Genomic DNA, 24,725 nt, shown 5'->3' on the forward strand with positions numbered 1-24,725 from the left:
CTGCCTCACTGCAACACCCTGGGACCCTGCTGCCTGCCCAAGGGATGACAGAGAGGCAGAGGAGCCAGGATGAGGCTTTCCAGATTAAAGCATGTCCCGTATCACAAAGCCTGGGACATTGCCTGGGATGTGGGATCTTGCAAGATGGTATCAGCCCCAGGGAGCAGGAAGGGAACAGCTAAGGAGACAGGATGAGGAACAAACCTCATCCATGAGTTTTCCTTGCAGATCCTGGTGCAACATCATGGAATCATAGAATGGTTTGTGTTGGAAGAGACCTTAAAGATCATTAAACAGCACTGGTCCCAGTACCAGCCCCTGAGGAACACCACTTGTCACTGGTCCCCACAAAAAGAAGAGACACATCTGAGCAAGGCAAGATGTCACATGTTAGAAGAAAGGTGGAGGGGAGGCAGCAAGTCTTAGCAAGGAGATGAGGACTCTGGGTGAAGCTTTGAGAGAAAGGAGTCTCAAATACAGTGAGATTTAGGGGAGTCTCTCTGTGTAGCTCTCACAGGAGACCCAGAAAGCTTCACCCCTGTGCTCCCTGGGCACCACATCTCCTCAGCCCACACCCTTGTCAGCATCCTCAGCATCCCAGGCCCTTCTGACCACAGGCAGGAGGATGTACACATTAGGAGGAGCTGGGAAGGAGGACTCACCAGGAAATCAGCCTCTTTTTATGACCTGAAAGCTACTTATTGATGAATCAGGGCAGATGTGGATTCATTACACCCTCCCCAGTTATTTATTGATTGTGTGGCACAGGATATATGAGTGATGCTTGGGCGCTTTGCTCATGCCACGGAAGTCAGAGATTTTGGAGTAGGAAAACTCATTGTTTTCAAAGATGTTCATCTAGGCCAGGCATCACGTGTTTGGGCAACGATCTGTCTTATTATCACATCCACCTCTACATCTTCCCTGACTGACACCGTACTTCACCTGCCTCCCTGCGCAGTGGGATGGGCAAGTCACCACTTGCTTCTCACTGAGATCCTCTGGCGAATTCAGCACCTTCTTTCAGCCTGCGAGATCAGCCTCCCGCTGGCACAGTCCCTTCAGGAGTCGTAAGTGAGTAAGAAGCAAATTCACCCCAGACTTCCTCCACGTGGATACCGCAGTGCAGCCGTCCAGGGGGTAGAAGCAGCTTGTCGGGGACTGCCTCTGATCTTCTGCTTCAAGCTGCATCATCTGTCCTAGAAAGACACCCAGCCTTGACTTAGTTGCGCGTAACGGAGGCTCCACCATGTTGTAATATAAGCTGCTTCAGTGGTTAATTACCCTCTCATTTCAAAATGCATGTGGATTTGCAAAGTTTTTGTAAGCCCTGGCATCTTTAGGAGGTGACGCACAGCTCAGGTCTCCCAGGTACACTCTTCTTCATAGAATTATCAAAATTAATGGCTAAGCTTCCCAAAGAGCCAGTCCCCGGGGCAAAGCAGGGCTGCTGTTTGATCCCTACTCTTCAGGCAGCACCTCGACAGGGACAGGGGCACCTTGGATCTTGGTCTGGCCCTGCCCTGTGATGCTGAATGTGGTGTCTCCCCGGCTCCAACAGGAAGAACTGACCAAATAATCTTTTTTATGTGTAAGGAAGCAACATATTTCCTCTTTTCCTAACTCTACATGGAGGAAAAGATGCTGATTTTGGGGAAAAGTTTAATTGCTCCTCATTTTCTTGACATCCTGAATAGGATTCAGGGGGGAAATGTTTGCAAAACAGTCACCCAGAAAGTGTCCTATTCAGCCCATTCTTCAAATAAATAACAAAATAGACTAGCTAGAGAAAATAAAACTATTTTTGATAATAAAACAGTAGTTGGGGAAAAGTTGAAAAGCAGCTCAAATTCAAAACCCGAGAAAAGAAGGCAACAGCACCTTGCTGCACGCTTCTTGCTGAAAACTGTTTTATTGGGGTTTAACCAGCTCTGTGAGGGAGGCTGTGTGGACCAGTCCCTCCCCTGGGAAAAACAGGGTTAGGACTGGGGTGTGCACGCATGCGCAGGTAACCTGCCTAGGGGCACACCGATGATTTCAGACTGCATTTCTACCCGCTCTTCCAACCTCTCCAGCTCACACTTCTCTGCCCTCCCTCTCTGCCCCTGCCCATTTGGGTGCACAGATATAAACCCTCCAACCAATATGTTCCCTTTAGGGCGCTGGAAGGTTTGCCTGGAGGGTGCGCATGGCTCTTGTCTCATCCCAGTGCTTTCCCTAGAGACAAGCAAGGGTATTTTCTGGCGGCTGCTCCTGGTGAGCTCACACCGTGGGCACTCCTTCAGAGCTACAGCAGCAGGGCAGGTTACTGCTCCAGCTTTGCTAGAAACCTTGGAGCTGTCAACGCTTCGCCTCCCCGTGTGGAAGCAGTGCTGGTCCGTCTCAAGAGAACACAGGTAAGCCAGGCTGGGATGAGAAGCGAGCAGCAAGCCAGCAGCCACTGGGTGCTTTGATTGCTCTTTTGATTTTTCTGTTCACTTTTTCTTCTTCTGTCTTGTGTCTTCTCCAACCCCTCACCATCTCTCAACTGACGTCTGTTCAGCTAGGAGTTAGGGTTTACCATCTTGGGTCTGGTTCTTTTTTTACCCTACGCAACCACTTGCATCGCTGTAAAAGCGTAATGCAGAGCACCAGGGATCAGGAAAGAGTCACTGTGGTGTGAATGAGCACATGGAAACCCAAGATCATGAAGACTCAGACCTCAAACCAATCTGCCTGCCATCTGTTTCGTTCTTCTTCTGTAGCTGTGATCTCACCTGCTCTGGGGAACCAGCCAGCCTGGATTAAAGAGAGGGCATCATTAACTTGCAATTGTAAAGGAACAGTGGAGGTTTATCCACAAGTCAGTTTATCTGGTTGGAGCAGGAGGTTACAGAAGAGCTTGTTTGTATTTGTGTGACATTCCTGTGTTTTCTGCCTTTGAACTTCTTGGGAAGAGACGCAGAGGAAGCTGTGGTACCTTCACACCACTGCACACCTACAGTAACTGCTGAACTTGGTGGTGTTGCTCAGCTGACACCGGTGTAAATAGAGACTTAACTGTTTCTCCTCAGGGGTGGTTTTAAGATAAACTTCCCCTCCCTGAGTTAGACTCAAAGCTGAAAGGATTTTCAAAGAAAAGAAAGCTCTGTTTTTCACCGGTGCCTCGGGAGCTCAGAGATGTTACTGCGGTGGTTGGTGTCACACTGGTACCTGCTCATTCTGCAGAGTTAGAGGACAGCTGGACAAGTTAGTCCTACACTGCATCCAGGGACTTCACTGCTCAGCTCCAGGGAATTTCTGTGGCTCTTGTGTACCAAATACCCATCTGCTAGGGTTTGGATGGTGCTTCCAGACACCTGTAAGGTTGGCACCCATCTATCAGCTTCTAACATAGCTCCAAAGTCTCGAAGATCTGAAACAAAATATGCCAAATAGGAAACTTGATCAGAACTTTTACTTTTTCAAATGAATAAAAGAGAGCTGAGAAATGATGCTCACACTGAGTATAGCAAAGTCTTTAGCATGGGGAAGAAAACCAAGCAAAAGGTTAGATTTTTTTGTTTAGCCTCCCACCTGTAACTGCAGCTCCTGTCACTACCAGAGGCCAGGCTGGGGGACCTGGCAGTGGAGAGCGCACTCAAGGTGTGAAGCTCTGATGCCTTTCACTGGGAAACCAGGACAGAGATTGCATGGGAGCACATTCAAAGTGAAATCACTGCCACCAAAGAGACACCTCCCAGTGCCTTTGCTCTGTGCCCCCAGGACTCCGGTAATACCCAGGGTCTGTGCTGGTGCTCCAGGGCTGAGCTTGCAGAAAGCAAGCTCCAGCCCTCAGGAAGATGCTGAGAAACAACTAAGGAGAACAGAGCCAATGAGCAATTAACCCTGTAGAGTTGTCCACTCCCAGAAGGTAGCTCACAGCCTACAAAGTACAGGGAAGTCCTCTTGGCAGAAAGACCTGAGTCATAAAGAAAGTGAAGAGAAGGGAGAAGACACTGTGACAGGGACAGGGCTGAAATGGGGAAGCATCGTGTGGCGCCAACAACCTCTGATGAGAGATGTTAATGCCATGGATGAGATTGTGGAGTTCGAGAACATTTCCTAGGGTGATTTGCCACTCCTGCATTGTGGTGAGAGAGGAGGAAATATTCTGCAATATGATGCATGCTGGGAAGAGGATGCGTCTTTTGTAGCAGGGTAAGGATGCGGTGCTTGAGCAGACTTGGTGCAACGTGGGTGTGCATGTGCGCAGGAGGCAGGCAGGCAGAGTGTGCTTTTCCACTTTCCCTTTGGCTGTACAGCACACTCCTTGCCCACGTGCAAAACTAACCCACTCCTCTCCCTTTTGCAAAGGTGGCCCAACGATGCCGAGCATATTTTCCTACCAAAGCGCTGAAGTCGACTGGTGTGAAGGCAACTTTGAGCGCTCGACGGTCATTGCAGAGTACTACAACACCGTGAGTGCGGGCGCATCCAAGGGCTGGCTGGGGCACAAAGGCAGCCATCTCCGGGCACCCAGGAGCTGCTTTTGGGAGAAAAAGACGGGACAACCTTTTCTTTCCTCCTACTCACTCCTTTGAACTTCCTGGTGTTGGAGGGTGCTGGTATGGGGAATGTTTTCTGACTTCAGGTAAATCATGGGACTTTTATTGCTTACAACAGCCAGTTGCTCAGAAAACAAGCTGGGGTCAGGGGTACTTCTGGCTTGTGTGGAGCTGAGTTCCCAGTGAGAAAACCCTGGCAGTGCTCCTTTGCCCAGATTTGTGAGATCCTGTTATACCAGTCCTGCAGCTCTCCTGCCAATTGGGGTAAGTCCCACACAGGGCTTATATATTCCAGCTAAATGTACAGGAGTGGCAAAATGAGACACAGCGCTTGCATGAACCGTGTTGGGCAGGTTGGGAATCTGGAACTCAGCACAGAGGGAAGCTGATGCATAAGCCAGTTTCACCTCCTATGATCCTTTATAATTCAGGCTCCATCCAGTGCCAGGCCCTTGAATGCAGCCTTCCGGCTTAAGCGTGGCTAGAAGCATCCACATCTGTTTGCAGAGGCCTCGGTACACAACCGGTCTCTGCAAGCGTGTCCTTCTACCTCAGTGCAATTACAGGCTAGCAAGGATGTGAGGCATGTGGATTTACAACCTTCCAAAGGCCTTGTTTACAACTTTTAGCAATTACTGCCTAACCCTAGAAGTTCTTGTTCTCATGGAAATGTCTCTTCCTCTTTTTTAAAAGCATTTCCTGCTTTTAATAAATTGCCTATAATAACAATAATTCCCTCCCCTCAGTCCAGCAGCTCCCCAGCAATAATTGCCCAGCTCGGGTCTCAGAGGAGGGATGCTCGGGCTGTGTATAGTCACTTCTCCTTGAGGCAGTTAAGAAACAAAGATCTGCTGGTCCAGGCCAAATCCTGCTTCCCTCTGGCACCCAACTGAATGTGTTGTGTTGTTGCTTGTTTACTGGCACTGCATCCCTGTCGGATGGGCTCAGAGCTGCAGAGGAAGGCACAGCTAGCAAGGAGATACAGAAATCACTTATAGCTATATCAGTGTTTCAAATGCAGCTGGGGATGCCAAAGGTCTCTGTGTTTTGGAGTGTCACTGGCAACACTGGAGAGGGGCTGATTTCCACAAAGAGCGGGAAGTCTGAGAGCTACGTTTTTAATCGGAATTCATCCTGGGAGATAAATCTGCCTCACCTCCTAGTTTAGTACATAAGCAGCATTTTTAAAATGTGTCTTTGGAGCTGAGACCCCATTTTCACAAGGATCCTGATTTACACCCAGACTGTCAAAGTGGCTGAGGTTCCTTTTAACCCACCAAGAAGTACCTCAGGAGCTCTCCAAAAGCATTTGTGTGTCTAACTTCTCTGCAGGACACTGCTAGACACCAGTTGGTGTGGCCAGATGCATAACTATCTTTCTTAGAACCCAAAGCCCTTTTCAATTTCCATTAAGAAAAAACTTATTTATTTTAATAAGTTAGCTTAGGTGCCAAGGTCGTTTTGTGGCACAGGTTTCTAGATTATGTAGCTATTCCTGAAAACCTTACCCAGGTGTCTAGCTCTGGACTGAGGTCCCTACTAGCCACAGCCTTCTCCTATGTTTCCATACTACGCCACTGGGCTTGTCGGGATGAATTTTCACTGGGTAGGACTCAGACACAGCCCTCCTCTAGGACAGGAAAACTGCTCCAATTCATGTTTCCACACAGATGTGAGCCACTGCAATACTGAGGAACACAGAGATGTGGGCAGAGCAAACCCTGCAGGACTTTTCCCAGTGATTAAACTAGCCCTTGTTCCTCCCTATATGTGAACACAGGGCACCTCTTTCCCAGCAAAGAAAGCGCTTTTTTTCGGTCCCTGCACTGAACTCCTTCTTGCCAAACTCATTTTTACCAGTCCATGGAGCTCAGCAGAGTGCCCATGTAGGTGGAGGGTACCACTTCTGCAGTTTCTGCCTTAAGATGCGATTCCCATTTCGAGAGAGCAGCAGAGATCAGGCTCCTTGTGATGTGCCCTACAGGGGGGACTCTAGAAAACTGACCGGACTGAGATCCCTACCTATCCCTGCTGGCTGGCAGCATGTTGTGGATGCAGCTGGGGATCAGGACACTATCTTGGATGTGTTCCTAACAGCCTGGATCTCGTCCTCTTCTCTCCTCCATTCATTTGTTCTCTATATTCAGCTTCTTCCCTGTGGCAAGCTTTATGGGCTTTATCTCACTGGCCTGCCCTGAGATAATTATATCAATATTGACTTCAGCATCAGTTTGCCAGAGTTTTAGACTAGCTGGGAATCCAGCCAGCTCCTACCCAAGACTCCTACACCAGTAAATCAGCAGGGCTTCCTAATGGTGCATCCTTTCAGTGTCTTCTTCGCAACGCTGCCTGGGGCTCAAGCAAGGTAGCTTTGTGCCAGCAGCAGCAATGTGCTGTTGAGAATTACTCTGTGCCAGCCACACTCTCTCTCAGGTCTGCTTGGGTTTGATGCTTTTTATTAGAAATAAGCACCAAGGGTATGAGCAAAGAATGTAAACAGTATCTTTAAGTACCTAATAATACATGGTGGTTTGTGATTGGAGGCAGTTCAGCAGCAAAGCACTAACTATTTATAGTGACTCAGTGACCCAGAAATTTATTGTCTTCTGGCTGTTCGTAGAAGAACAGTAATGTGCTACGTGAGGGTCATCAGTCAGGGACTTGTCTTTCTACCCTTATTTCTTTCCTGAAATGGCTGATCCAGGATGCTGGTAATGACACCCAGATCCCCAGCAGTCTCGCTGGCAAAGCAGCAGGAGCTCTGACACTGTCGTATATCCAGAGCTCGTGGATGTTTCATCGATTGGTGGAGATATGCCCGGCTGCAGGTGCAGATTACCTAGATATGCCCAGAGAAGCACTCAGAGTGCACCAGAGCCGTGGTGTGCACCCTGGTCCTCCACACCCCAGCCCTCTGCACGGGCTCACTAACCCTGCAGCATTGCAGAGGCATTGCTGTCTTGTCTGCCCAGAAAGTCGCATGCAGGAGGATGGCAGCTCCTTGCCCAGCACTCTGCAGGCACTAAACAAACAGCTGTTTCCTGCCCCAAAGCACTGCCAGGACATTGTGATGGCAGGACAAACAGCCTCATCTTCTGCTACACAGCTCTGGCTATTAGGAACTTGCTATACAGGTCTGGAGAGCCTCTGAGGTATTCACTGCTGTCTTTGGCCCTGTGGGCTCTTCTGCCAGCTAAAGCTGGTTCGCTGGACTAAGTGAATGAACACACTCCCATGAGTCTTGCAGAAATCTCCTTTCACTGCAGAAAACGCCTGTCTTGAGTAAGGACCAGCACATGCCTTGGCTGCTGTTGCACTGTTGCCATGCTCACAGAGCCAGGCAGAGCTCTGCAAACCAGCATCTCCTGCCCCAATCCGTATCCAAGGCTTGTTCTCACCCTGTCATGGATGGAGATGCAAACAGATTCTCTGCAGGTCTCTCCTTTCATCTTAGGCTGCAAAGCGCCAAGTTGCAGAAGCCCTGGGGCCTTTCTGATGATCCTGCTAATGCACCAAGATTAAAGCCATGTCGCTGATCCCAGTCTCAGTTTTCTCCTAGTGAAAGAAGCAGATGTCAGTACAGGCCTAAGCTTGGTTTAGTCAACTGGAGAAATAACTCACACTTGTTAGGAAGTGGGACATTGCTATGAGCTCACACTGTGGAAAACCATAGGGCTGAGTCACTGACACAGGTCAGATCACACCTTGGCTCCATCACCTCTTTTCTCCCTGGATCCTGGGCAGAAAGAGCTCATGCCTCCTGGCCAGTACGACCCAGCTAGGTAGAAGCCGTGCTGGGGACACAGAGCATGAGCAGAGACTCTGGAAAAACTTCCTAATGGGAGTACTGGGAGCAAACCCCTCCTAACCACATTTGAGATGGAGCTCACCCCATCCTAGAGGAAAGATATAAGGCAGCACTTACGAATCAGGGCTTGGATCTGACGAGTGGTGAAGACTCCTGATCTGTCCCCCACAGATGCAGTTTTGTAGCAGTCCTCCCCTAAGCTCTGAGTTTGGCTGCTCTGCAAGGAATCACTTTCTTTTTGACCATATTGGAACAGTTCCCCTGATTATCCCTCCCCTCTGATATCTGATCTTGCACATCTCACGCTGAATTAATGAAGCGATAACATTGCTATCATGTAATTAATGGCACTGTTGCAATGCCCACTGCAGCAGGGATTCAGACCTCTCTATACGCAATCTCAAACTCCCGGGTTTCCTCACATTGACGTGCATGCTGGCACTTGCATACTGCTGCCCTTTCTGCAAGCATTTTCTCTCTTCTTGCTATCCCTGCTTGTCTTCCTAAAGCCTCTTCAACCATTTCACAGGAAAAGAAATGTTTGCAACACAGTTGTTACTTTAACACATGGTTTGGTTTCTTGATCATTTCTGAACGGTTTGACCTCAAGTGTGCAAGTGGGAGCAGCACTTCTCTTTTCATAGCTGGAATGGGAATAGGCCTGGATTTGGCTCTAAGCACACGTAGAAAACAAATACATTTGGCCTGAGAGCTGCTGTTAATGGGAGCATCAACTTGTTTCGTAAAAGCCTTAGTGAAATTCAAGATTAATCTCCAGGTGTTAAAGGGAATAGAGACCTTACATTAAGCGTGAATTATGCTTCTCTCTGAAATATGAGAGGGTGTGTTTCATGTATATGACAACATCCCTGTGATTTGCAGCCCTGTTACCATAAACTTAGATCCCATGGGGCATCACAAGCCAAGCGTCAATTTTGCAGTTTACTTGGTGCATGTAAGGGCTGCTGAGGGGTAAGACTCCAGCTGTGGATGTCAGGTTCCAGGCGTGGGGTCTAGATCAGAATCTAGCTGGAAAATGAAAGGAAAAGGATTGTCAGGGTGAGATAAAAGTCTCCTGCTGGCTTGCCAAATGGCACTTTAGCAGATGGCTCTTCCCTGCTGTCCCCCAAAGAGCTGTCTGGCAGGTAAAACATAGCACAACAGTCCCAAACTTTCATAAGCAAGAAAGATTTTCCCTGCAGAGGCTGTGCTTCCCTGTGATACCCCTTTACTGAATTGCAAAATCAGGTGAAAAAGCCAGGATTATTTCAAACTTCATTCCCCCATAGCTGCAGGGTGGAATGGGCCTGATCCAGCAGAAAGGTCCAGGCTTTGGGCACTTGCTGCTGTTCCCCAGGTCCCACATTTTGCCCATCAGCACCTACTGTTCCCCAAAGCACCGGCACCTTCAACCAGTTTAGGCAGCAGCAGCAGGCTGAGCCCCAGTACCATCCCCTTGTTCCCAGACAAATAGAACTCTGTCAATGAAGCAATTTTGCAGAGAAATTAGGGCAGAATAATATCACTGCATTAATTTGCTAGGTATGTTTAAAGGAGGTTTATGACTTCACGTAATTACTAGTACCCAGAATACCTCTCCCACCAGGCCAGGTGGCTTCGCACATGACACTACAGGATGCCACCTCAACCCTGCCTGTTCCCACCTACCAACGTCCTGCTTGCTGTGCTGCCCTCCACCACACCTGCTCCCAGCTAAGGATGGTTTTCCTGACTGTGGTTTGCTGTGGTGGCCTAGCTCCTCACACCCACTCAGCCCCTTGCCGGGGGCAGGCTACTGGCTGAAAGGGGCAGAAGCCATTCAAGGAGTTTCTGGCGGGTCTGGGTTGACAGGAGAGGGGGATTGCTGAAAACAGAAGAGCTTTGGCAGCTTGCTTGAAGACACTGGACAGCTGAAGATAAACAGTCACTCAAAAGGGGCACACCGGCTTATCCTGGGCTTGCTGGCCCCAGAGGTGCCTGCAGGAAGAGCACAGGTGTCTGCAGCCATTGCTGTCACAGCAATAGCTGTCCTCCCAGTTCCAGCCTTGCTTCTCCAGAAACGCCTCTGCCCTCTCCCTGTGCCAAGAGTAGTACTGGCTTCCACACAATGCTTTCCACTAGAGATCAGTATCCTCTTCACACATGGAGACACGGAGGCACATGGTGGGATGAGACTTGCCCAAGAATATGCAATAAGCTGAATGTGCCTCTTCTTTTTCAGATCAGCAATGTAAGCTTCTTTGTCCTTTCTCCTGCCCTGCTCTACCTGAACCGGCAGTACTGTCAGCAGCGCACCTTGCCCATGTATGTCGTCTCTGGCATGCTCTTCTGCGTAGGTGGGTGCCAAGGTTGTGAGAAGACCAGACAAGTTGCCAGAATACCAGACTGCTCATTCATGATACCTTTGGAGGTATCTTAGCAGCTAAAGCACAGGGGCAAGCTGGGGTGGGATACCAAACAGCCATGTCTGTCTGAAGCCCTGCAGCTCCTGGGTCCTGCTGGCTGTGGATGCACAGCTTCCAGCCAGTAAATCCCCATGGCGCTGTGTGGACTGACTGATACAGGCCTCCGTTAACACCAAGGCCCATGCCTCTGCTCTTCAGGAATGGTGTGTCTTCAGGAATGGCCCCCAAGAACTTCCCAGGCCAGATGGGTTTGTGTGAGGATGAAGCTTTGCTGATACAAGCTATCCTTGCTCCTTGTAGGTATCTTCTCCATGTACTTTCACATGACACTGAGCTATGTGGGACAACTTTTGGATGAGCTGTCCATCCTCTGGACACTGGCTGTGGCATATTCCTTTTGGTACCCAAGGGTTTACTTCCCCAGGTGCATTAAGACCAGGTATGACTCAGAGGGACACAAGGTTGCAGGCTTTCAGGGGAGGGATGGGACATTGACATCGATGTGTGCGACCCACAGACCCACCCCAGCCCGCAGCCAGCTCCCCTCCCCTGCAAGGGGTCAGCATTGAGGTTACTGCAGTTTGCTTTGGGACCAGACCCTCTATCACTCAGTGGTGGATGTGCTGACAGAGGAAGAGTAAGAAACGCTCCCACAGGGAAGGGCTGTGCTGGGCTCCTGTCAGCTGGAGCTGTTTGTCTTTGAGAAGCTGCAGAGGAAACTTTGCGTGGAGAATTTCAAAATCAATTAGGAAATTAAATGTTCCTGAGCACTGACATTCAATTATGCATGCTGTCAGAATTTATAGCATCCCCTGTCATCCACAGAGAGCTCTCCCTGAAGGCTGATGGGGCTTCCCATAGGATAAACTGGTCCAAGTTAACACGCCCTATTTTAAAGGTTGCTGCAGGAGGGCTGCCTGGAGCTCAGCAGAAAGAATGGGAATACTGGGTGAGCATGGATCAGCAGAAACAGGAACACAGCAGGGCTTTGCTCAAAGGATGGTCCCATCCTGGCAGGCTTGCTGGAGCCCTCTGAGCCAGCCTCGGAGAATCCTTGCAAAGGCCTGCTCCAAGTCTGCTCTTCCCATGCCTAAGAGGAGGTCACCAGGAGTTCACTGTGGAGACATGGTTGGGGGAGAGGGGAAGGGACTTGGGAAAGGATTTGCATGTGAAAGGCCCCTCTGAGCCCTATTGTTGTTCAGTCAGCCCAAATCTGCATGTTTGCATGGTTCAAGCCCCTGCCCCACACTGCTGGGACTCCTGCTTTGCAGCCCTTCCCTAAGCAAAGCTCCCAATGCCTTTGGTTCTGCTTTCGGTTCTCAGTGTGCATCTCTGGCATCACCATGAAAATGTACAAGGTACCTTCTGGGCTGTGTCCCCTCTCAGTCAGGGACTAACTGGGGGCTTTGGGCAAAGCACCGATATAAACAGATACCTCAGCCTTCCTGCCAGGACTGCTGCAGAGGCAGAGGTCAGCCGTGTGCAAACAGATTGGAGGTGCTGGAGAAGGGTTTCCTCTCCCGGGCAATGACCATCCCATCCTTATCCTTCCATACTGTGAACCTTGGGGGCACTGACACTCACTCCCAACTCCCTTTAGGAAGCATTTCCTCTGGCTGAGTGCTGTCACCACTGTGATCAGTACCTTGATGTCCTTCATCAAACCGGCCTTCAATGCCTACGCACTCAACTGCATTGCCTTCCACCTGCTGTACCTGACGTGGCGTGAGCTGAAAAAGTAAGGAGAGAGCTGAGAGGGGTTATCTGCAGGTCCATTGCATGCTCCTGGCAGGCTCACGTGTGTCATTGACTGGGCAAAACAGTGAATTGAGCCCAAGTCTTCATCAGCCACACATTGGATTATCAGCTCTGCAAAGAATTGGGGCAGCCTAGGAAGGACCAGGAAGAGGCATAGGCAAGACTGTGGGCAGTGGGGTACAAGGCGACAATCTGGACCAGGTGCCACACAGAATGGGGACAATCCAAGTGTATCTTCTCCTCCCCAGCTACCACCTATGGCAGCTCCTTCCCCTTTGTGGGGATTTAGGAACCAGAGTGGGGTTGGAAGAACCCACCAGAATCTGGGGAGAAAGACAGGAATGCCTTTGCATCTCCTAGCATTATCCTCACCACAGAAAGGCAGAAACTCTCTCTACAGAGCCATACTTCTTCAGTTATTGTGGTCTGATGACTAGTCTCCAGAAGAAACTGTCCTGTTGCATTAGCATTTGCAGACAGGAACCAGCCCTCTTTAAAATTCACTTTTCTTCCAACGTGATTGCTTCTTCTTCCTCACTGTGTCTTCCAGGTGCAATGACAAAAGGGTTCATCGGATGGCCACAGTCATGGTTGTGTGGTGGGTACTGGCCATCAGCAGCTGGATAAGCGACAGATGGCTCTGCGGGCTCTGGCAGGCAATCAACTTCCCCTACTTCCACAGCTTCTGGTAAGGGCTCCAGTATAAGGGCAGGAATCCCAGCCCAAACATTTCAGGGGCTGAAGGGCCACAGCTATGGAGAAGTGGCAGCTGGGATGAGATACTCAACCAGGGAGCAGCCACATCTCTGCTCAACCCTCTCGCCCTTTCTTCTGTCATTGATGCTGCTCCTCAGCCTGGCCCCAGCCCAGGGATTTGGCCCTAATCACTGCTTAATATCCCTTACCTCCTATGTACTAGCCAAACAGTGTTTTGCAAGTGAAATTGTTCTAGAAGTCCCTCCAGGTAAGCAGCTTGCTTTCAAAGAGCTGCATCTGCTCCCAGGAAGCTGCATGAAGTGCAGTGTTCTTTGAGTTATTTTAATAGCCAGACTGAAAGACACTGATTTGCTTGGGTGCTTTCAGTGCCTGCCCAAGCATGGCTGCAAGTGCTGCACACAGCAGCATTCTCAGATTCATCCTCACAAATCACTGGGGTGACAGGGACGGATACCCAGCACTGCTGAGCTGGGCCAGGCAAGGTGGAGAATGGGTGGGCTGGTTTGGGGCTGAAGTCCCCTGCACCACCCCATCCCCTCTGCACAAAATGTTGCTCCTGCCCCAGCTCACAGAGCAACTCTAGGGTTTCCCCATAGGTACAAAGCTTGCAGAACCCACGCTCCCTGCAGCCCTCATGCATGACAGGACTGGGACCTTTGCCTGCCATTGCCGTAACCCCTGGCTCTAGCCTCACGGTGACAATGCTAGCCGCACACCACTACAAGGTGCAGGAGCAGGTGGAGTTATCCATGTCCAACACATGTCTTTCTGCTTTCCTTGCTAGGCATGTGCTGATAGCCATGTCCCTCCTATACTGCTGCCCACTGGTCATCTACTTCGATGTCAGCTACGAGATGCCATCGTTCAAGCCAAAGCTTGCATATTGGCCCAGCGACTCTTGGCCTGTTGTGGTGCCTTATGTTGCCCTGGAGGAACCCCACAAGCAGTGCTAGAGCCGGTTGCCGGCTGCCCTCAGGCATCCCTTGGGCATGGGGTGCATGATGCACATGTGTGCATCTGCATGGGGAACACCTCAGTTGTGTGCCTGTTCCTTGGACAAGGGCAATGTGGCTAGCGGATGGGGCAGGGAGCAGCTGAGGCCTCGTGATGCTGGGCATGAAGCAGGGTGGGAGCCCACAGGTGCCTCGAAAGACTCTGCCCAGACTGGTGTCCAGGGAGCTGAAGATCTCCAGCAGATCCGCACTGAGAAGGGGAGGGAGATGGTGCTTCTTCTGTGTCTTCTGCATTAGTCAGGCAGCAGCACCCTTTGCTGACATGGGCACAGCTGAGAACACAGAAGCTAAACTGGTGACAGTTGGGTTTTTTGGGTCTGCTCGAAGTATTATTATTATTAATAGATGTATTTATTTATTGATGTATTTGGTCTTGCTCAGGAGAGCTATGCATTAAAGCTGTGGTCACTGACTTGCACTGAGCCCCTTTCTTTCCCCTGACTGCACCATGTCTCCTGTTATCTGTTAGTTGCTCCCCCAGACAGGGTGGCCAAAGGGCTCTCTGACCTAGGAAGAGCTGTTTATAAAGAGAAATCCTCCAGGGTGACAGCCCAAAAGAGGCTGTGCTGGCCCAGGTCCTGGGGTGCTATGCCCCATGCTCTACCCTTTCAACCCCCAACTGCCCTTGTTCCTCCCCAGTCTCCAATGGTCATGTGTAACTTGGAGACTCCTCTGCCTGCTGAGGGCTGGCTGGTGGCAGAGCACGAGGTAAGGAGCCAGTACATTAGACAAACTTGTTGGTACCTTTCAAGAAGCAAGAGAACATGTAAAGCCTCAGAGAAAGACCACTGCTGTGCCACAAGTACAAAGCGACGCTTTCCAGGTTCTCCCCACAGTGTAAGAGTGAAGAAGGTGCTCCCACAGCCACAGGACACACTCGTGTTCTCTGAGCCTTGCTGCATGACAGTGACGAGTTGAACCATGTTGTGGGTCTGGGTCCTTGCACAATCAGCGGGGGCTGTCCCTGGAGAGCACTGAGAAGCTGGCGGAGTCGCTGATACTGGCTCACTTCAACACAGCCAGAACAAGGCAACATCACTTCAGGGACCACAGGCTTTTTGGGCCCCTGTGAGTAAAGCAAAAGCAAAAGCACTCTGGGCGTAACTGAGGTAGAAGATGCTGTGCAGCATGCCACCCAGTGCCTGTGCCGAGGCCGCTGCTGTCTCGTGGGTCCCTCTGCAATGGTCCCCAGAGCCACTAGATGGCAAATTTGGCTCAGTAACCCCGAGCAATTTTTCATCTTGGGGAAACGGATGCCTTGCTCAAGGACTGAACCCCCAGGCCTGGTCCCCCTTGCCCTTTCCATCACCCAGCACGGGGTCAGAGACCTCTCCTCCAGCACAGCCACCGATAAAACACCTGCACAAGGTGCAGGACAAGGGAGAATTGGAGCTCCAGCCTTTATATGGCCTTGCCTCTCCATGCTGGTGCCCATCTCCTCCTCTGTTTGCCTCTTTGTCTTCCTGCATGCCATCACTCTTGCCTCATCACCCCATCTCCCTTTCACTGACCCTCCCCGTTTCACTCCTTGCTCTCCCCCCGCCTCACCCCTTCCCCAGCCCATCACATTCTTCTACAGCCTATTAATAACTTCTGGGCAATTGCACCGGGTCCCCGCTGGGCTCGGCCCCTCCGTCGTGGCTGCCCTGCGCAGCCACTGAGCGCGCCAGCAGCAAGTTCAAAAGTGCAGCGGGGCTTTCACAGCCCCTCTCCCCGTCAGGGGGTGGAGGAGGCCGCTCGAAAAGAAAGGCTGCGTTGCCAGGGAGCCTGGCACAGGAAAAGGGGGTCACCTTCACCTCCAACAGGACCGCCAGAGATGGACAGGCGCCAGCAGCCCTGCAGGCCAGAGATGCTGAGAGCCACGAAGGGATGGAGGCTGGGGCGTGGGCAAGGAGGGCTAATTGGCCGTCTCTGGCCATGGAGCTGGTGTGATGCTCAGCAGAGAAACCCAGCGGCAAAATCCCCCGTGCAGTATGGTAATAAGGGAGGTGTCCCGGGCGCTGCTGCCTTGAGAACAATGTTGCTGCAGTTGAGTGACTGTAACAGGGCCTGATGACAGCCGGGGCCACGTTAAAAATGCCTATTCAAGCAGATCAAGACATTGAGAGGCCTCGTGGGGATCTGAAACCCTCAGGGATATCTGGATGAAGCCAGAAGCTGAATCCTCAGCCCTGGGAACCTGAGGGGGGTGGGGGGGTGGGGGGGAGAAAGAGAGAAAAGAAAAGAAACCCACAAAGCAGCTTTAAAAGGACTGCAGCGCCTGAGGCAGGGCCTCCTGCTCCAAGCAGGGCTGTAGCCTGAGAAAGCCAAGCAACCCTGACACCAGTGTGTGACTGTGGTCTGGCCGTCCCCAGGGCTGCATGGGGTTATCTGAGGCTGGGGATGCTCTGCCCTTCCTGTCAGGGAGCCATGGCTCTGGCTTGTGGGGTGCAGAACTGACTCCCCACAAAAACGAAGGGGGCTGTCAAAGGGATGGGTCAGGGCATTTTTGCCTTGAGCTGAAAGGGGTCCTGCAGGGATGACCAGCATGGTGGACAGAGAAAGTTAGGAGCCCTCAGAGGGCAAAAGGCAACAGTGGCCCCTTCTCAACCCCCCCAGGCCATGGGGAGTCCTGACGGTACCTTCTGCACCAGGACCCTTGGCTGTGTGAGCGCCTCTCTGGGTGTAACCACCCAGCTCGCTCAGCACAGGAACACAGGAAAACAGGCAGGGCAGGAAGAGCTGCAAACCCGCATACTCAGGGATCTGAGTTAGGACTGGTCAAAATTAAACCTTTCCGTATTTTTGCCAGATGAGTCTTAACCGGGATCATTTCCCTGATTTGGTTCCCCATGTGGCTGCCTGAACCACAAAAAAAGAGGCAAGAGAAGGAGCAGGAATGAGGAAAAGGATAGAGGCTGCTCCTTTCAACTGATGCCAGATTAAAGAGGTTGTGAAACAGCAGCATCAGTTGAGTCTATTTGGTGCAATTGCAACACAAATTAAATAATAATGTTGATAACGCACCAGTTCTGCAGAATCAAGGACTAACACTTACCTGTTCTGCTGCACCGAATTGCCTCCTGCTGTTATGGATTTACACTGCAGGGTTTGGCTTGCAGACTGGAAACTTTTTGAGGCAGAGTGATTTATCTGTAAAAGACATTGCACATTCATGGACCTGCATAAATAATGCAAAAGTAATTAATAATAACCCAGTCTCTGCTCTTAACAATGCCAGGAGAAGAAACTGCTTCACTGGAGTGTCTCTTATGCCTTTTGCAAAAGATCTTTATTTGTTAACTGTCTCAAGGAGTAGGAAGATAATAGTTTTGAAACATGGAATGGATGTCACTAGGTCCTGGGATTTTATTGCCAGCCTGGGCATCTTTACGATTGATTTAAAGAACCCTCTGCTGGAGTCATGTTAAAACAACATTGATTCAGCTTTGATTTTTTTTTTTTAGTTTTAATCTCCTAGGTCTGCAGTCAAAAGTTTGAAACCATGAACGCAAAGGGCTGAGAAACCCAGGAAGGAAAGAAATAAGCTCCAAGAATTATTAATTCTGAAAGTCTTGTCCTTTCAACTCTAAGTGCTACTTTTGAGGTTCGCCACAGGATTTCCAACGCAGGGGCTGGCAGTTCTGTTATACCCACCTCACAACTGCTAGGAAACATGTTTAATTTTTTTTCCCCACTGTTTTACCTACATCCTTGCTATCCCCTTTACATTTAAGACAAAACTAGCCATAGGGACATAAAAAAATGCCACGATTTTCCAGATATTGATGGCTGTTCTGGACAGATGAAAGCATCAGGTCCTGATCAGCTGAAAGTCGTATTTTAGCGAATACTCTGTGTCACCATGTTTGCATGGTCTTGAGATCCTCTGCCCATGTCCTTCTGTATTAGCTCACATGGTGGCTGCACACATAATCGGCTGGGTTTGACCAGTGATCATAGAGGAGGTGTGTGTAGAAGTGCTTCTCAGTAAGGAGAAGCACAGCCATTACATGGCCAAATAAACCAGTTGACAAAAATGTTCTTTAAACAAAAGATCAAATGATCTCTTCAGCTGTTTCTCTAAAACCCCGTGATTTGGTTCCATTTAATAAGACATTCTCACTGCTGTTTTCCGAAGAAAAACCAGCAGTTCACATTTATCTGACAAAGTGGTTCAAGTAACTTCAATTCTCTAGTAATGGCTGCTATCAAAATACCTAAAATGGAAGGATTAATTTTTCTGTGCCTTCACATTGCAGCTCAAAACATGGTTTCAATTAGGACTGTTGTCCACTTTCCTTTATTCACTTTCTATGAACATTCAGTCACTTGAGTCCCGATTCATGAGCCCACTTTAAGCACATGTTTTTTTATAAATGTTTATAAATGTAAAACTGAATAGGGTTTTTCTGAAATGGCACACTTAGTTTCACTGTCAAAAATATTTAACAAAAGGCAAAGATTTATCCCAAATGCAGAAGTATTCACCAAAAGCAACACTCAATTGTGCATTGGGTTATAAAATTCACAATCTGCAATCGATGCTGCATTTATTTAGATAGGCCTTCCATAAGAGACCAGCTGTCTCGGTTCACTAAAATGCTTAAGCATATGTTTAATTTTAAGAATATGAATAATTCCATTGATATCAATGGCACTTACTTACACTTAAGAATATATTTTGCTGGGCTGGAGCCAGAAGTAGTGCCATGTAATGCCAATAAAGTGCAAACTGCAATATTTCTGTAAATGCTTTCTGGGACCAATTTAAAAATTAATCAATGAAGAACTGTAATGTGAAAATGCAAAAATTAATGTATGTGAGATTTTGCTGTTTACTATCCTAATATTGCCAAGTATTAACATTCACCAGAGCACTGCCAAGTGAAATCAAAACCAAATCTGTGAAATAGAGCAAAAATGGCAACAAGTTGAATTTGTTATTCATCATGAATCATCCTATCAGACTTAAAGATTTACTCACGTAACACTGAGTAACATTTACCATCCTTACAGAAAGGCATATACCTAGATTAAAGACAGGGTCTGACCCCATTTGTACCATCTCCAATGCACATTAACTCTGTTCAGCCCAAAGAGCAAGTCCAGTTTGAGGTGATGCTTGAAAGGGAGAACAGGATCTGCTCTGTAGCAGCAGAACAAAGATGACTTATAATGATCCAAATATCATAGAGCAAAGTGTCACTGAAAACGTGATTTTACTCTCCTGCTTACTGTACCTTAACTTCTACAAAACTCTATGAATTACTCTGTTATGAGGAATGGATAAAAATTTCCAGGCACCAAACGATTCAGCTATTTGTATTTGTTCTCATCGTGAGTCCAACAGTACCAATGTTGCCAACGACCTACATAGACCAGGGACATAGCCCTTATTTCCCTGTGATGGTATCATCATACAAACAGCTCCATATGCAAATGATTGCTGTTTTCAAGCTGTTCATGAGTGACCTTATACACTGCCCATACGGTACACTAATATGTTTTCCACATATATCAGATGTTTCATGACACATTTCACGCATATATTTAAAATAGATTTCATAGCATATAAAAATGCAGAGGCAATGGAAGAAACATTCTGCATCTGCAATGTTTACATAATGCATTTCAAAGTTGCATGAAATGTGCCCAAATTGATTGTATTCTTCATCTATCTAAAATATTGATGGCATATAAAATATATGTGTAATGGATTCACTCATGAGCATGTATTACATGCCTTATTTTGATGCCTGAGTAACAAAGGGAAAGAATTTGTTACAGCTCTGCCTCTGCAGCGTAGCTACAGACACAATTCTCAGTTCTCCCTGTGGTGGTCAGAATGGTATTTGTCGCATGTGTGTATTGCTTTATATTCCAACCTGACGCCCTTGAAATGGCACTGGCTGAGCCTTTATGCAACAAAATCAAGCTCTGAGGCATCTGAGACATGCCATGCTCAGATATGACTTTGCTGCAATCAGGTGCACTATTGTCTCACAGGTAGCGATATCAGCGATAATGATTAAGTTTCAATGGGATAAATTTCAAATGGTAGGGCCAGCCAAATTCCCTGAGTCACAGATAAGTTTGCATAGCCCATACTGCAGTGTGGAGGATTATCTGAACTGCTATCATACCTGAGCTAGCTAGATTAGAGGTGGTTTGCATACATTTACATATGTGGCAATCCCCACCTCCAGTTGCTGTGTAGACAGGTGAAAGCTCATTTCATACCATTCCAGCAAAACTAAGCTGTTTTGCTGGAATCTGTCATGAGAACAGCTGACCCAGAATCCACAAAAATCAGAAATTCATACTGATTTGAATGTTACAGTCTCTGAAGCACTGCTTCACCAGCTCTGGGATGTCTCACAACCTGCTCTGAGGACAGAGAGGATCAAACCACCAGGCTGGGTAGGTATCTGCTGATGTTGGAAATGGCCAGTTGCTCTAAAACCCACCAAACTGACTTACTGGGGTTGGAAATAGCAGGAAGACCAGTCCTGAGAGGAAAAGGCACTACACCTTGTGAGCCAGAGCTCAGGATGCTCAGAAACATGGCAAGCATGAGTGTGTGGCCACTGGACTACTACATTAAAGCCCTAAGAAACACCTTGGGAGAGGTTACATCTGACAGTATATTTGTCTGGGATAGTAATTTCTACCTGCTTTTTGGACTCAGGCTTTTGAGTGCTGGTCAGACTCCCCTACTGATCTCCTCCTGTCATGTCCTATTTTTCAAGCTATTTTTTCCCCCATCTGGTATTTTTCAGTGGACTAACGGTTATCCTGTCTAGGGTGACAGTCACCAGTCAGAAGGTGGCCTCTCTCTGAGCATGCAGATGAGCACCTTTCAACGACTTTGGCATCAAGCAAAAGAAGCCCCATGCAAAGCAGACACAAATTTCACCAGTGAATTTCACTCCCTCCTATTGTACCGTGATTGTGTTTGCTCCAACGGGCACATAAGATGCCTGGGCCCATCTTCTCCAGCCTGCACTTCTATCAGCAGCTCGTATTCAGTGCTGGGCAAATCCAGCTTGTGCAATGCTCTCCGTGGCAGGTCCAGCCGGCTGGCAGGTTTGGCACAGCACAGACCATTACATCACTTGGCCAAACTTGACCCCTGTCTGTAGAGTACAAGAGAAAGGTACCATCATCCAACGGCTGCTCAATAGCCAGGCAAAATGAATTGATAGGTGTCAATTCAGCCTGCAGTGGACCAGTAGCTACATTATAATGCCAACCTCACCTTTGGTGTTAATGAGGCCCCTTCATTAACAGCCTTGAGCAGAGGGGTCAGAGACTGAATAGAGACAGACTCCTTTCTCACCCAGAAAGCTGGTCCTTCTCATTCAGAATTGAAGCACGTTGGCGGGGCAGTTTGAGGACGCTTGCGCTGCCCATCTTGCATCTGCAAGGGACATGACGTATTTGTGACTATTCATCTGGCTCTTTTCACCAGCACTAAATACACAGAAAGAATAAAATAAATTGTCATTGTGTTCCCACTTACTAAGAAAATTTTCCCTCTTCCTTCTGGTTTGCAGGGTTATTGTACATTAAAAGCCTTTTGCATTTTTCAGTAGCTGTAGTACGCTATAATTTAGATTTTCCTCAGGCACAAAAGAACTTAGATAAGCTAAACTGTATTACAGTGTGGGGTTTTTTTTTCTACTAAGTCCTTCATTAATAAGGGAACTAAAGAATTTCCAAGCTGTCTGTAATTTTTCCCAGATGCAGCTAGTAGTTGCTAGGAGTATCTTTTTGGCAATCAGAGTTTTTGGCCATTAACAATCTGGACTTTCGCTATACTTCCCTGGTGTTAAATATGTGTTGTGAATACTGTAGTGTGGAGCATGAACTGGAGAAGGAGAGGAAGGCAGAGAACAGGCAAAAGAGAATCATTTTTAGAAGAATAAATATTGCTGGGATTAACAGCTGATTCAAATGAACATGCTTCCCTGCAGGGATCCCAATGCTGATTAGCAAACCAGGAGCCCTGCTACACCAGAACAAGCATTGCTGCCGAACTCACAGCTTCTCTCACTGTCACTACCTGTGCTGTTTTCTCCCTGGCAGCCAACACAAACAAGCCCTGCAGTGAGCCTGTGCCATGAACTAAAGACAACAAAGGCCACCAACAGCTGTATGCAAACCAAAGCAACACCCAGCACCTCTCGGTGCCACCAGAGAAACCGAATCCTCTCTTGACTTCAGGTTTAAGCTGTATTCTGAGGCTGTGCATAAGGACATGACACCGTTGTTGGCAAAGCCACGGTAAGTACAGGATCTGCCCCTTATTACCTAGAATATCGTTTGTTCTTTGTTTTAACTGCAGGTATGTTCACCTTGGAAATGCCACAGAGTACTTGGCTCATTGGACGTGCTTCACAGAAGTAGGTGAAGACCGCTATAATCCCTTTGCAGCTGATAAGAGAAGGTGGTGCTGACTTACGTCCTGGAGAGAACTTGGGGGTCTTTCCACTCAGTCGTGCTGCACATGGACACAAAGTGGAGGCACGTATTCTCTCAGAGAAACCCTGCTCAAATGCAGGGTTTGTGCCTTAATCTCTGAATCTCTGGGACTATTACAAGATCCTGATTTTTCTACACTGCCTGACTCTTTAGGTGCTGGAGACAGCCTTGCTTCTTGGCTGGCTGGTGTCCAAGCCACTCAAAGCAGAGACTGACCACAGAAGCTGTGGTCTTCAGTTCAAGAGCAGAAACAAGGAAGATGCAACTAAATTAGTAATGAGAAAATAATAATGCATGACAAAAAATAGTGAAAGAAACTTGTTTCTCCAAGGATAAGGAGGGCAAGCCGCAAACATACAGATGTGCACATATAAATTGACGATAGAGCCTTACAGCTGATGTACAGTCAACCATCCCGACAAGCGATGCCCACAGGACAGTACTTTTGCTGCAAAATGAGAGAAGTTGCTTGGAGGCTGGTGATTTGGGTATCATGGGTTGCATGGAAATTGGGATTGTCTTAGGGGGCTGCCAGAGGGGGTGAGGGTCTGTGTGTGTTTGGGGGGTGTGGTGTCAGTGTTGTGTTGCTGCAGAGAAGGGGAGCCAAGGAAGAGGGAGGAGAGGTGCCTGGAGGAGCACTTCTGACATCTCTCCCAGGAGGTGTCTGTGGACACCCGAGCATGGGCTGCACTGTCCCATCTCATACACGACATGACTTTTCCCACCAAAGAAGTAGGATGCAGCTCTTCTCAAACACTCCGGTTGTTGCCTCCTTCACTCATGCTCCCCAAGAACAGCCAGGTTTGGCCTCTAAAGCAGCCACGGATGGTGTGGTCCAGCAGGAAAAACAAAGGATGTGTTCCACCTTCCCAGGACTATAGATTAGCCTGTGCTGGGGGAAACACCCCAGAAATCTTTCCTATCACTGCGTTTACCTGGCCAAGACCAGGAAAAGTGCAGCACAAAGTCTTCTTTCCACTTTATTTTCCACCATCCCCAACTCCCAGGAGACAGAACCAGTCCTTGGCATAGTCCCCTACCGTGGGCCAAGCCAGATTAAACACACACCTTTCAGTCCAAGACAAGGATCTTTGAAGCAAGACTCTAGAAAGAAAAATAAAAAAGTCCAAACAAAAATTAGGGAGAGCTGTCATGGATGATTTGCATATTTGAATATGCAAATAAGACCTGTTTCTTATCCATTGGCACTGGCCCTACTGTAGATGGCAGCAACACAGCAGATCTCTGCCAGCATACAGTGCCACAAAGAAAGACGCTAATTGGATTTGCAGACGCTTATTGCAAAACCCAGAAGTTGCTGGAATAGATATAAAGAAACAGGAGCTCAGCCCACGGCTGCCTTGGGTGCGAAGGCACTCAGCTGACAGCTGGTTAGCTTGAGATGTCCCTGCAAAATTAGAAGTTTGGAGGAGCCTGGATGACTGCTGGCTACACCTTCCCCAGCACTACCCAGCACCTGAAACCCCCAATGCACTCTTACAGTGCCTGGCAAATTTTCTACCCTTGGCTGTGATTGTTTTTTTTGCAGGGTGGGGAGCTTGAAAAGAAAAACAGGGGTAAGCTTGATCAGTCATTGGGCTGGGAACTGCTAGAGGAGCAAAGGCTGGTTATAGGAATTTCTCTGCTTGAGTATTCTCGCAGTTGAATGTAAAAAGCTACCCCAGCACATTTTAAATGAATCCACTTGCACTTCACGTCCCAGCACAGAGCCGTGGGGTGCTGGCGTGGAGCAGGCGTCAATATAATGTGCTTTCTCTGAATGGGGCATCCCAACTTCTTCAGTCTAATGCAGTTCAATGACCATGTACTAGACTGCTCACCTGAGGTGCTGTGCAAGCTCAGGCGCCTGCTCTGGGTTTCCCATCCTTGACTTGGAAGTGTCGAAGTCCTTGCTCAGATCTCACCCCAGGTCACAGCTGAAAGCTGGAGGAGCAACTTGGGTCCAAACTAGCAGAAGTAAACACAGGCGTGCTGTGGAGGGAGAGCAGTCCCGGTCCTGCACTGGGAGAGC

At 48.6% G+C, this 24,725-nt stretch overlaps 1 protein-coding gene and 1 long non-coding RNA gene across 2 annotated transcripts; one reads left to right on the forward strand and one right to left on the reverse strand.

The window, feature by feature from the left end:
* Positions 1-212: 212 nt before the first annotated feature.
* ACER1 (alkaline ceramidase 1) lies at positions 213-14,170 on the forward strand. Its single transcript, XM_080382339.1, has 7 exons — positions 213-296; positions 376-4,439; positions 10,556-10,670; positions 11,040-11,178; positions 12,340-12,477; positions 13,048-13,185; positions 13,999-14,170. The coding sequence occupies exons 2-7, from the start codon at positions 4,347-4,349 to the stop codon at positions 14,165-14,167; spliced, it is 792 nt and encodes a 263-aa protein (XP_080238465.1). The 5' UTR covers positions 213-296; positions 376-4,346; the 3' UTR covers positions 14,168-14,170.
* Positions 14,171-15,181: 1,011 nt separating this feature from the next.
* Positions 15,182-24,296, reverse strand: LOC308061822. The gene is made up of 3 exons (XR_013927368.1): positions 21,154-24,296; positions 17,265-17,359; positions 15,182-15,293 (listed from the first exon to the last, which is right to left on the reverse strand). It is a non-coding gene; the product is annotated as an uncharacterized lncRNA (long non-coding RNA).
* Positions 24,297-24,725: the final 429 nt, after the last annotated feature.

This window comes from Falco punctatus (genome assembly GCF_963210335.1).
Source record: "Falco punctatus genome assembly, chromosome: 4".
Classification (NCBI taxonomy): Eukaryota; Metazoa; Chordata; class Aves; order Falconiformes; family Falconidae; genus Falco; species Falco punctatus.